At 30.6% G+C, this 14,441-nt stretch overlaps 1 protein-coding gene across 1 annotated transcript in view; it reads left to right on the top strand.

Moving 5' to 3' along the window:
• LOC118199247 (guanylate cyclase 32E-like) overlaps positions 1–14,441 on the top strand; it is an 876,682-nt gene that overhangs the window by 455,268 nt on the left and 406,973 nt on the right. Inside the window, exon 3 of the mRNA XM_085815399.1 lies at positions 7,994–8,140. Coding sequence (XP_085671525.1) covers positions 7,994–8,140 — 147 coding nt within the window. The remainder of the gene's footprint in view (positions 1–7,993; positions 8,141–14,441) is intronic.

Genomic DNA, 14,441 nt, shown 5'->3' with positions numbered 1-14,441 from the left:
ACTGAATTTCGCTTTATACTTTTAATAACATTTTATTTGCCTTCATTTCCTAAATTTTGTTGTAAATAATTCTTCCGATGTTGTTAAACATATATTCGTGATAAAAGTATACAGGCTAGCAAAATCAGTTTGTTTATGAGGTGAATCCTACAGTACCAAAGTTTCTTATGTTTGAACTGTTAGATGAAAATTTTCATTTTTAATCATTGTACGTTAACCTTAAAAACAATGCACAGCTAGAAGATATGATTTTTTTTTTAAGTTGCTACAATCGTTACGCTTTCCATTTGTACTTAAAAATTAGAGAGAGACAGAGGCACAAAATGTGTAGAAAAACAATTTACAACTGCTTCATCCCTGCAGTCGATAGATTTAATTCATTGTAACAGGTTTCTTAGTAAGGATGTTTACAAAAGATACGTAGTATACTGCAGAATTTTCTCAAAACTCATTTCTGAAACAACTGCACTTTTTCTCTTCCTACGTGTGAAACACGAATACATCTTCCAAGTAAAGTGTGCCTTCCTTCACAAAACTTTTAATTAAATTTTACTCTACTACTTATTCTCGAGATGGCACTGGAGGGACTCATTCATCTGCGCGCAAATGTGTGCGAAACATTTGCTCTCTAGCATTGACTGAAGCGAAACGTAAATCTAAACGGTCTAGCTTTTTGGAGCAATTTAAAGAGTTTCTTGACTAAATGAATCACTTAAGTAAGTTTCTTCCGAAAATGAAGCACTAAAGGCAACTATTTCTTAATTAATTCCTTCCTAATGCATAAGCTGTTTCAAATTGTTTAGAAATGATTCTGAAGCTAAAAACAAAGAAACAATGTATTTATGTATTTCCGAAAATGCTGAAAAGTTAATATGTGCTACTATTGTGAAATACAGCTATCGAGCATATTTGTAGAAAGGTCTGACTTATTGCGAATAATAAAATCAAAATATTTCTTTCGAAACGCACATTTAAAGAAGGATTAATAATATTTTACTTTCCTCTACGTTCCGTGTATTATCTGAATAATAAATATGATTCTCTATTTCAAAGATTTAATATAAAGCATTTAATGTAATTTCTTCAAAGATTTAATTGCATTTAAGTGCAGTAGGCGTCTGAGATTTCGATTCCTGTTTCTCAGGATTTATTAAAATTAAATTTATGATGCATTATGTTTGTAACATTTTCAATTTAAAATGTGCAATCAAATAGGAGTTCTCAAGATTATTGCATACTGTTTTCATATATTTATTAGTTTGTATTTATATACAGAGCCGCCACTAGATAATTTTTCACCTGAAACAAAAAGGTCAATAAATTCGCGTCCCTATCTATAATTATGTTAGCTGTAGTTGCATTAAACCTTTTTGTGAACTATAGGAGCCCATGTTTAGTACATTAGAGCTTTTAACAGAAAAGCGTAGTAAAACATATCGGCAGGGTCTTACCCTTCATATTCCGCATTAAGGAGCAAGTTTAAATCATCACAGTTTACTGAAATTTCTTAAAGACACATTTAAAGCAGCGAACGGGCGGGATAGACTATATAACGCAGCTACCAGAAAAAGGTTAAACAAAAGTAACCGAATTGAATCAAAACGTCATAATTCTTATAGCGTAATTATACCATAATTTTTAAAGTATATTTTAATCTATTATAGATATTTTAAGAATTATGGTTCTTAAAGTAGTACTTGTATCTTTTTATCTATTTATAGTAAATTCGAAAATATAATACATATAATTATTTATAATTTTCAATTGAAAATGCTGAAAGCTCCTTTTTTAATAATTAGAAAATAATTCTGAAACACTAGTAAACGTATTGATTAATTTTCATTTTTCTAATAATTTATATGCTTCTCTTATTTATATTGCTTACAAGCTAAGAAGCAAAATCGATAATAGACTTTTTACGTAATTTATGTTCACTAGTAAAAACTTCCGTGTTTAATTTTTTTTTAATCTAGGCAAGGTTTTGTGTATTATTTTATAAACTTAAATTTGCTGATGCTCTCTAATGATAATAACTTAAAGTTTAAAACATTACATAACTAAAGTTTAAAAACATTATAAACGTAGTTTTCGATTTTACGTAGCGCCCCCTTTAGGGATTCACCTGAAGAAAGTGTCTCATTCTCCTCACCCTTGTCCCGGCTCTGTCTGCTTATACACTTTTTGTGTTTAAATTAAAGGCAAAATTACATTTTAGTAATTAATGTCTTCCATTTTCTCTTTCAACAGAAAACCAAAAGAGAATTACGAATTTATAGATACGAATACTTTGATAGTACAATCCACCTTCAGGTATTTGGTTCACGTTGAATATATATCAGGGTGGGCAGAATAAAACACTTTTTTTTATTTTTCTGTACTTCGAAAAGGTTGCCTATAGCCTAGCCATGCAAAATGTAGCAAAAGGGTTTCCACAAAATAAATATTCCATTCGGCGGTCGAACTCAAAGTTTTGAAACAGTGAAATTTTGCTGTTTTACGTATTTATTTTTTTATAATTGCTAAGCTTATTGCTATCAAAATGCTGTTGTTCTTAATGTAAATTTCGGGAGGCGTGAGAAACATGGAAAAATTTAAAAATCGTAATTTTATATAAATTATTGGTTGCACAAAAGGCTTAAATACACAGATTTTTGTAAAAATAGCAATATTTGGGTTTTGCCATAAACCGTTTTAGACAGTCACTATAATTATCACATATTAAGTAACTATATTGTGTTTCTGATAAATTTTGGTTACAACAATAATTAATAACAAATGGTAAATATGTAGGGTGTCCCACCCGAAAGTGATTCTGAGTAAAGCTTGATAAAAGTCTTATAACGAGAGAAAATAAAGCCAAATTTTCACATAACCTGTCTTTATGTTTGAGAAATGAAAGTACATTACGAGAGGTGCTGGAACTGACCTACCCGCATTTGTATACACAGTTCATATATTTTGTAAATTATATATGTATTTGCAAAAACTAAATATGTAAAACATATATGCAAAAAGATAAAATCATAAAACATAAACACTTTGTAAATCATATATATATGCAAAAATTACCTATAATCATTTAATAATTTTTCAATTGGTCATTTGCGAAAGAATTGTCATACTCATTATTTTCAAATTACGAAAACAATCCTTTCCGTTTTCTATATTTCCACATAAATCTAAGAAATTACTCTTAAAAGGAATAATTAGTTATATAACTTTCCTTTTTATCCACTTAAATTGCTATACCTCATAAGTAGTAAAATTCAGTTGCAATTTAAATAAAAAAAAACACAAGATAAAGACAACAATAAATAATTTAAATGAGGATTTACAACATAAAATGTCACATTATTATTTAATATTCCATGATGAGTGACATGAAAACCCCCAGATAAAGACAATAACTTTCTTGAGGTTTCAAATTAGATTTTCAAAATTATCAATACAATTTAAAGTATTTTCAGATAATGCATTGACCTGATTACTTGTATCTGTAATAGTAGGAAAGTTATTATTCTTTATCGAGCATTTAACTTGAAATATTTTCATTTTTCAAGAAAAGTTTGATTTTGATTGGGGATTGATGCTAAGGCGGGATACTGATAATTTGGATATTTTATTGATGGTGGTCGAACATTTATTTCTCTGGACAGGATTTTGAGGCAAACAAGACCTAGGGAAATCTTGGAGTATTATATCTTGGATAATTAAAATATGGACGACGGTTCTGTCTAGAAACAGTAAATCTAGGCACATTGCTGGTGCTTTCTGGGTGTTAAGGTGAACATGAATTTGGAAATAACTTTCTTCCTAGGAAAATCCAATTCTGAAGCAAGCTTACATTTTGAATATCCAATAACATATGATATTACTCTGGCATATCTTGTGTTAAAGACTGAATTTTATAATTAAATACAATGCAGAAACTAATTTTAGTTTTTGAAGGAAATACTTATCACTATTTTTAAATCTGTTGTACATAACCTGAATAAAGTCATCAAATGCTGTATTTTCTGAAGTAGAAAAGTAAATTAAGAATTTTTCTTTTAATATATTCCAATCCTTAATTTCAACACATTCGCGGATACAAAATGACAAAGCATCGACATTTAAAAAGTCTAATTAATTTATCTTTGTCAGAAACACTATTTACACTACATCGTTTTTCACAAAACAAAATATCTATTTACGAAAAGATCGTTTGTAGAATCAAATATTTAACATCCCTTATCTGCAGATATTGTTAAAAATATAATGATCATGTGATGACAGCGTGATTAACTGTCTTCTGAATTCTTTCCCGGCAGGCCTTACGGCAAATGTATATGGAAACAAATCTTCAGAATTCTATGCAACTTATTTCTTGGCTTACTTAGGGTGGCCTTTTTATTTCCAGTTCTCGGATTAATTACGCTTGGATTTTTCAGTCTAATATGTTTTTTTGTGGGTGATGTGAATAAAAATAAGAAAAAACTGGACAACATGTTCTTCATTCAAGAATTTCGTTTAACATTCTAGTGATATCATTATTATATTTTCTTCACGGTGCCAAAACCCGCGAAGGCTGTTTGAATTATTTCTTTTGGATTGCACTAGGCTGAATTTTGAACGCTGGAATTGCAGTTTGTAATTTAATAAGTTATTTTTCACTTAAATTGTTATCACTTTCAATTTTGTTTTATATGAAACTCTTGATTGATTGAAAGTTGGAATTTAAGAGGAAAGTTATTAGAAGTGCTTGCACCAAATTAATTAATAGAATTGACTCATATTTTGATAGTCTGGATATTCATAAAGATGAAAGCGTTAAGGAGAATGTATCGGAATTTTTGTTAAGTTTAGAAGAAAAATCGAATGAACTTCTTTCTAACTTTAAACTGGAAAATCAAAGACCTAATTTATGGCAATACAATGATCGAAACGGAAATTTAAAGTTCATTCGAGTCACACATAAACCAAATAACATTCAAAATTGAACAAGTAACTCTTCCTAAGCCTTCTTAGAATTTTTCAATGCAAAATGAGAACTAGAATCAATTTTCGGCATACAACTTTCTAAATTAACACACCTAATTAATCAAAAATTCAATGAACTTAGAAATGTTAACACCTTTATGGGCAAAATGTATATTTTATTCCTAAATGTTCGAAGAACTAAATAGCTCAAGCAATATATAATTCACTAATTCATCTACTAATTAATCCATTAATTTCTTAATTTATATTTACTACTAATTATTTTCATTAAAATTTAAACTTTTCATCTAGCAAGCTAATCCCTCCCTCTTCCCGCCCCCTACTTTCGGCTACATTTCCAAATCTACATGGCAATGAAAAGGATCCCCTCCCCCTAGCACACAATGAATCTCTCGCCCAGCAATCATCCTCTTCGTCCGCAGTTGATGCTCGTACTTACTCCTCCCCAGTTTTAAGATTTTGCCGGAATCGCCAATAGATGACACAACTTATGCTTCTTTATTTACCAGCTCTACCCAGCTACACACTCAGTTCTTGCTAACCTTCAGATGTAAATATCTGTCGTACCCGTCTCTGTGCTTACTTTAGAACTCCTGTCAACAACATAGACTACTGCTATTAACTTCTTCATGGATTTTCACGTCTTTGTCCCATTAGTACGCTCGACAACATTCGAAAAGTGTAAAAAATTATGCTGTACTGGGATAGGGTTTTACTCGGGTGCCCGCGAAAACTGAACGTTTGGTTCACAGAGGCTAACGTCATGCTCGGGCATTTGTTTACATTGCAGCATTCATAATAGTTACAAATTAATGGTGCATAATTTGCATTACAGACAATATTGACATAAGATATACTTTACGGGTACTTTGCAGTAGCATGGATAAACACAATAAATACAATGGCTTAATAGAATAAGTTATTTACATTATTAGGGAACAGTAAAGGAGAGGGAAAAATGTGTTTTCTTTCGCGGCCATCCTAAAGGTTATAGTATGAGAATTTAGGCCAGGTTTTGTTAAGGCCAGATGTTGTGGTCATTTTATTATTGAGGCAACTAATAAGCGGTCCCCGTTGCCTCTTATGAAGGGACGGACCGTTATAACTATGCCTTCTCCAGGATTTGAACCCAGGCCCTTCCGTCCTGCATAATTTGCCATATCGGAAATCAGTTGAAAAAGTGTTTAGAAATTATGACTGATTGCTCTAAAAATCAGGAATTTCAAATTATAATACTTTTAAAGTGCAGAGTGAATTAGGCTCTTCGAAGGGCAGGAAATATTTGCTATGCCCTCGTCAGACTTCGAATTTTCGATATTACAATGACTAAGAGGATGTAGTATTACTTACATCAGGAATACATGCTGTGAGGAATTTCTAAATTTCTTGTAAACTAAAAAAAGAAGAAAAAAAATTACTCCAGAATCTGAACCATAATTATTTCCCCAAATAAATGCTATAACCATTATACTGTCAATAAAAACAAGATTACCAACTCCAGCGGACGACATACACCCCCATACCATAACTCTACCTCCACTATGTTTTACTGTTGGCACCAAGTTCTGTTTGCGAAATTCTTCCCTGGGTTTTCTCCACACCAAGATTCTACCGTCAGAACCAAATATATTAAATTTACTCTCATCAGCAAATATAACTTCATTCCAGTAATCACAATTCTTATTTATGTTGGATTTTGCGAAAGCCAGTCTGAGTTTTCTATTCTTTTCACTTACAAAGAATTTTTTCCTGGCTGCTCTACCGTGATATCCAGCAGATCGAATTACTCTTCTACTAGTCTCAAGATTAGCAATTACTCCGTATAGTGCTTGTAAATCAGCAGCAACTTTAGGAGCACTCATTCTTGGATTTTTTTTTAATATTTCGAACGATAATTCTCTTTATTCCATTGGATAGCTTTGATGGTCGGCCAGGTCTTCTTTTATAATGAAACATATGATTCCTTTTATATCGCTTAATGATATTGAAAACTGTTGAATGACTCAAGTTAACTGTTTCAGCAGTTTTTCTAATAGATTTTCCACGTTCAATATGCAAATTAATAACTAATTTTCGAATTTCAGGCAAAGTTTCTTTTCGTGTAGCATTCATGGATGCACAGAGCTAAAAAACACAAAAATTCCAAAACAAACTGGAGAGAAGCACTGAAGACGATTTTATAAATTATTGCCAATTGCTTTTGAGTAAAAATAACCCTCCCAAAAAAAATATTTTTATTTCTTACTTCAGACGATTTTTGTTGCATAGTACGTAGTTGTATCTAATGGTGTCCCATCACTTATGTGAGCCATTTTTTGCTCCGTTCTAAACAATTGTATTTTTATTAAATCAATATTTTAATATTTTGAGAAAATGTATGTTATGTAATAATTGTTACTAAATTTAAGTATGAAACATACCCATAAAAAATTGTTACATGTTTTTTTGTTTTTTTTAAATTTATTTTATTTCAGTTTCCTTTTGTAAAGCACAAGTGTCCCATCACTTTTGTGAAACACTGTATATTAAGAAAATGTAGAACTTACATATGCCGTTGCATTTTTTATTATACGATTCTTCACACATTTTTAGCATGTAAATTCACTGCAGTATAAAATAAGCATCCTTGGGATATGGAATATGAAATATTATAAAATAAATTCTAAATTATGAATTTTTAGATACATTGAAAATTCGAGAAAATACTTTGTGCTCTTAGAGGAAACAGCCAAAGAAGGTAAACTTTAAACTTTTAAGAATGTTTATATGTCAGTTTTATTTAAAACTTTAACAAATGTATGGCTTGTGCTTATAATTTAAATCTCTACTACTTGCGAGGTTTCAGATGTATGTAAACATAAATTCAAAGTACTCTGACACTGAAATATCCATTTCAGAGTGAATAATGTAAATATAATGTGTTTCTGTTATAAAATATAATCATAATATGCCAATATCCAGATAGAAGGTACAATATTTAATATATTTAATATATTTTCTTTTTATTTTGCAGTTTATGTTGTCCTCGGATACTATTTTGAACATCTTGGTTTGATGGTAAGCATGCAAAAAAGGGGTTTACTGGACAAAGGTGACTATTACGTTGTTGGAGTAGACATAGAACAATATGAAAGTCAAAATCCAAAGCGATATTTGAAAGGTTTGTACTAGAGGTTTTTTAATTCATATTTATATTTTTTGTGTTACTTTTCATGAATATTCTATAAAATATACAGAATAAAGATGAAGCAGAAAAGGAATTTTATGTATACTTCCAAAAAAGGTGTTCCTCGGTTGCTCAGCTAGTTAGATTTTATTCCCTCAGCACACCGAAAACTCCGTCTCCGTTAAATATGCTTTAATGGCTCACATAATACTGGTCGCCGAGAGAAGATCAGCTTGTGCATAGATTGCTGGTCCAAGTAAAACACGATACCCTGCTTCCAAGAGCATATTGTGTGTGTCTTATGATTTTATTCATTGTCTGCTATCGATATTTCTTCCTGTTTGAAAGGATACCAGTCTTAAGACGCCTTGGTCTCTCATAGCATTACTATACCTTTGGCGGGCTGTTCTTTCGTTTAAAATGTCATCCAAATTAGTGATGTGAAGCTTTGATCGATTCCGAACTCCCTGGTCCCACTAGTCAACTCCTTTCTCATCCATCTTCGCAATTATTCGATCTCCGATATGGTCTTTGGGATGCTGTTTGGTAGGGCTATCTGAGACAATAACTTAATGTTGTCAAACGGATGTGTAGTATATAATAAATTCGATCGAAATGCTGAGAATATTACTCATGAACTTTATAGCCTTCTTCCAGACAAACTCTTTATAATTTTGCATATGTATGTCCATTCTGTATTGTACCAAATCCCAGGCAACCTTTTATGATCGATCTTTGATAGACCCTGCCTGTTTATTCTGCTATTGCATTAATATCCTCATGAATATTTACTTTTTTGATCACCATTGTACTAGGAAGCAAGCAGAACACATCGTCTTGGACGTCATATGTGAAGCTGAGTTGTTTGAGCTTGTCTTAGACAGGCTCAAACAGACAGGCTATTGAACTAATGCAGACGCAAAGAAATCTACATGTACATCAGGATGTCTGAAGAGTTGGAACAAGGGCTGAAAGTTTTGACTCGTAAATTGTGACACTAGCTATACGATGATGGACTTCGAAATGTATAATGTACGTATTAATGTACACTGCGCAAAAAAAGGAACAATTCTATATCTTCCGTTCCACTGGACCGATTGACAAAATTCAAATTGCGTTTTCCATGTATCGAAAACGCGACTTAGGATATATATTAGATTTATGTATAGCATTGTTCTAACATAGATATTTTGACACAAAACCGGACTTTTTATGAAATAACATACCATTTTTTCACATTCAGATTCTACAACTTAAATTATACCTAGATATTAAATTTTGTAAAATTTGGCACGAAATTTACGGAGAAATCCAAAAATATATCTTGGCACAATTTTTACAGTTTGCGCCAAGGATAATTCACTTGACGAACTTCTTAATATATGGCAACCAATTTTGCTTTCCCTTCCATTATGCCAGAGCGGGGAAAAAGGTACCTCGTTCCTATCTTTTTAAATTGTGCATGAAGGGGGAAAAAAGTCCCATCGTTATAACTAAATAATTTTAGCAAAGTTTCTAAACCACATTTGATGTTTTATAGCTTTCAACAAATATGCCAAATTTCGAAACGCGCCAATATATAAATTTACGTATATCTTCGGAAATTTTGAATAAAAACTGTAAATATTTGCAGGTATGCTTAGAAATATGTCTACTTTAAAAATTTTCATAGATTATAATTCAAATTGTTTTTTGAAAAATTTATAAAAATTATTTAAAAATACAAATTTTAAAAACAAATCATAAAAAATTCGTGAATTTTATTTGGAAAGAACTTGAATTTCGACATGTGAAAGGATCAAAGTTTAATAAAAAAGAAAGCTTAATAAATATATACCAAACTCAATTAACATTCAGGAGATAAAATTTTTAGAGCTAATTTTGTTAAAACTTCTCGTGCGATTTTTACAAAACTTGGGAATTTGGCGTAATTTGTGTCGTAGAATCAAAATATGGAAAAAAAATTGGTATGTTATTATGTATGTTTCTGATTTTGTGTCAAAATACCTATATTAGAACAGTGCTATATATAAATCTAATACATATCCTAAGTTGTCCTTTCGAGACATGAAAAACGCAAGTTGAATTTCGTCAATCGGCCCAGTAGAACGGAAGCTAGAGAACTGTCCCTTTATTTATTTATTTTTATAATTATTTATTTATTTATTTTTGAGCAGTATACCTTCTTTCATACAATAGAAAAACCCTGCGCTAATGCTGTCCAATCACCGAAGTGGTAAAAGTTAATTTTGAGATACAGAAATTTTCAAAAATATTCGAAAAACTATTTAATAGAAGAGACCAAACAAAGAAGATATTCATTATTTGACAATACTGGGATGATCAACAGCATCATTTAAAACCTTTACATTTTTATTACTTGCTTAGTATTACCTAGACGTTCTTCACTAACATTTACCTCACTCACATGGATGAAGACTAGTGCTATTGAACTGATGCAGAGGCAAAGAAATCTTTATGTTTATCAGGATGTCTGAAGACTTGGAACAAGGGCTACAAATTGTAGCAGATAAAATCTGGTAATCTTCCCTTGCATTTATTATTTGAGAATAATCTGGATTTGGAGGGTCATGTTCTGCATATCTTAGTGCCATTGTTACACGCATCACGAAATTCTGTTGATATCACGCCCCATTTCAGTAGCTGTACGATGATAGACTTGGAAATACTGTTATTAAGGCAACATCTTTTTTATAAAATTGAAATACGCCGAGCTGATGTTGCCCAAGCACTGAGCATTGAGGGGCAAAAATGAATGTTTGGGATAGTGAAATTTTCAATAATTATTTAAGTAACTATTTAATTGAGTTCAAATGCAAAAGATACTTATTGTTTGACAATACTGGGATGCTCAACAATGTCCTTGAAGCCTTTATATTCGAATTTCTTGCATAGTATTACCTAGACTTTCGGCGCTAACAACATGACGAAGGATGCTTTACTTTTGGTACTGTATACAAAGTAATGAAACTTTATCATAAATTTTATATTTTATATAACCTATTAAACTACGTATTTGCATTAATACTGTGTCAAATAAAGATATGAAAATTAATATTATGACGTTTTTGGTGAAATATTCTAAATTCTATGCGAACTTAATAGCAAGTAATTCGTTTTCTGCATGGATACAAGAAATATACCTCCGATAATAAATGCTCCATTTCATTCTTATTTTCAACGAAAGCTGTCTGATTTAAACTAAAAAGAATTTGCTTTTTTTTTTTTTTTTTTTTTTTTTTTTTTTATTTGGCTAAATCTTTTCTACATTTTATGTATTTGTTACAAGTTTCTTTGAAAAAATAGAATGAAATCTCGAACTCTCTGAAATGTAAACATTAGTTTTTATTTTAAAGGTTTTAAATTAAATATATTAGCTTATTTTACGAAAATGTATTTTGAGAGTTAAAATAAATTCCAGATAGTACAGTCATATTTCCAGGAAACCAAATCTTCTTTCATGCTCTACGTAATGTAAATATTTAGCTGATTTTAATTCGGGAATGTATACATATGTATATAAATGAATTTAAGATCTTACAGCATTTATATATATATATACTATATGTGGGATGAGGTTAGGATTAAAATAGAGGAAGGCAGTGGCATTTTAAAGGTATTTTATGATGAAAGAATAAACATGATTATGGTATGTACTGATTGAAAGGAAGTAAGATAAAAATTTAGCTCCATAGCATAGGGTGGCATCACAGTAGTGGTAATCCTCACACCAAATGGGAATGTTTTTAAAGTCTCTAGCTACTACGTAATAGTTTTTAGGATCCGTTCACCACGTTGCTGTCGCAGCATCTCTCACGCGCAGAAGGGGAGAAGTCAACTTATCACACAGCTTCGAGAATCATCTAGCTGCTGATGCGGTTGCCAGGTGCAGGAAGGAGAAAGGTGGATACGTTGTAAGATCGAATGTCCACACACACACATATATATATATATATATATATATATATATAACCTGATTTTCCACCAACATTTATTTCTAATATGAATTACATTTTATTTGCCATAATTTAACTAATTAATTTCATTTGGTTCTTTTCTGAAACATGTCCAAGTGAGGCCTCAGCTACTTTAGGGCGTGACTTCTGCTTTTTAAATCTGTATATCCACTCTGAAAGATCTCATCTTCAGAGCCTTGAGTACTTTTTAATATTTAAAATGTTTCGCAATATTTCTACCAACCTGTATAAGAAAAGAAATTCATTCAAGAAAAGCAACGAGAATATATTCTACAAACTGGAATGCAGAATTAATCATTCGTAGTATAATTTACTTTTCAGGAAATATCAGGAATTAAATTTAAAAAAAATCGCACATGAATTGTGAAATATAGAAGGAAAATAAAGCACTTAATAGAAATGCAGAACATGTTAAATTTCAGATTAAATGCGTAAGGAAAGTGTTATGATTTAATTTTCAACTAGCTTTTAAGCGTTTAAGTATTTTAAGCTTTCATGTTGCTTATATGCAGGATCTTAGCAAATTTATTTGAGCTACATTTTATAAATTCATAACACAAACGTTAAAAGCAAATTTTCAAAACAGAGAGCATTTTTGTTTTTGTCATTCAAATTTTAAAATGCTAACATTTGAAGTAATGAAAAATTTAAAGTATTCATAAAAAGAAAATACTCTTTTTAATGTGATGAAAGCTATGACAAGCATAAAATATTCTATAATAAAATACAGTTGAATTAGATTAGTGTTAATATATTCAGATACATGACATCTTTATAAATTACGAAACTGCATTTAACAGAAGTTGTTGCGAAATAAATTTATGCATTACAGTTAATTCTTTATACGATTTTTTTATGTGTTCGCAGATTTAATAGTGTTTCTTCTTTTCGCGAATGCATTTTTACCAGTGATATCGATTTTCTATTCGTACAGACAACACAACATGCAGCTATTCTATATTATTTTAATCCTGACATAAATGGCCTAAATAAATCTTATATTTTTTTCACACTACTTAGGTATATCGTTTTTCCCATAATTTACCAATGGATAATACCGTAACGTGTTATCTTTTAAAAGAAAAGTATTTACATATTTAACTTTCCCAGAAAATTGCTACCTCTGAAATTTCCTCATGATCCAAAAACTACTTACTTTGTTCACCTCTCCCCCCCGGGAAATTTTTAAGTATTTTTTTTTTTTTTTTTTTTTTTTTTAAATTTTCAGAGTCGCTTTATTACTTTAAATGCTTCTATGTTCTCAAATTTGCATTACAGATTTTGATAGACACATTATAATTCTGGTTATTTGTATCAGTTGTCTCTATATATAGATTTGATTGTAATTTACGAAAGCCTAACTCTAATGGCCTTTTGTGTTCAAAATAATTTATTTTCTTTAATTCTCACTTGAGATGAAAGAAAGTACATTATTTTCTATCTATAAAATTTTTTGGTTTGGTTAAATTATGATTCCTCAACATCCTTCATTTTAATTCAATACTTATTTTGGATACTGATTCAGGTTTTAAGCAAATTATTTCACATTGTGAACAAAAGACTGCAGAACTTTGTTTTCATACTGTAGTAAATTTTTATTTTATTGCTTGTTGTGTCCAATGTGCGTATTTAATTTTTTAGCGTAGACAGTTTCTATAAGGAAGAATACATCAATCACATTAAACATATGTTTATATGACCTATACCACTTATAAATATTCACACTTAACACATTAATTAAACGTAAAGACAGACAAACTCTTTATTTTAATCGAAGGCTCTTGTAATCCTGAAATATTTCGAAGAAATGTGTGAAATCTCGAATTTATTGAGATATAAACTATAGTTTCGATCCCCCTGTTTAATTTAAAAACGTCGTGTTACGCATATGAAAATATGTTCTGAAATCTGTATATATAAAGATGAAAGTCTCTGTGTTTGCCCTTTAATTTAACTCAGTTACAACAATAGCTATCGTCACCAAGCTTTCTACGATTCTTTTCTGGGTCCTGAGAAAGTTCGACATCCACTTTTTTCTAAACAAAATTGGCTGAAATTATAAATGTTAATTAAGAACTTGGAAACACGATAAGTTTCGCCCTTATTTTTCCGAGTGGCAACAATTTCGCAAGCTGGAGATGGAAATCTGCTTGCTCTGAAAGTTGATGCCACTGCTCGCTGTCAAATCCTAGAGTTTGTTAAAAATTTCTAAGTTTTAAGAAGAAATAAAAATAGCTTTGTCAAACATTAAATACATTATTCCCGATTTCGAAAATTCGTGGGAAGCCATTTCTACT

This window comes from Stegodyphus dumicola, chromosome 4 (genome assembly GCF_044657685.1).
Source record: "Stegodyphus dumicola isolate Sdum_Otavi_A_Nest chromosome 4, ASM4465768v1".
NCBI classification, from domain to species: Eukaryota; Metazoa; Arthropoda; class Arachnida; order Araneae; family Eresidae; genus Stegodyphus; species Stegodyphus dumicola.
Note: the sequence above shows the minus strand (reverse complement) of the source record. Positions and strands in the feature narration are given on the sequence as shown.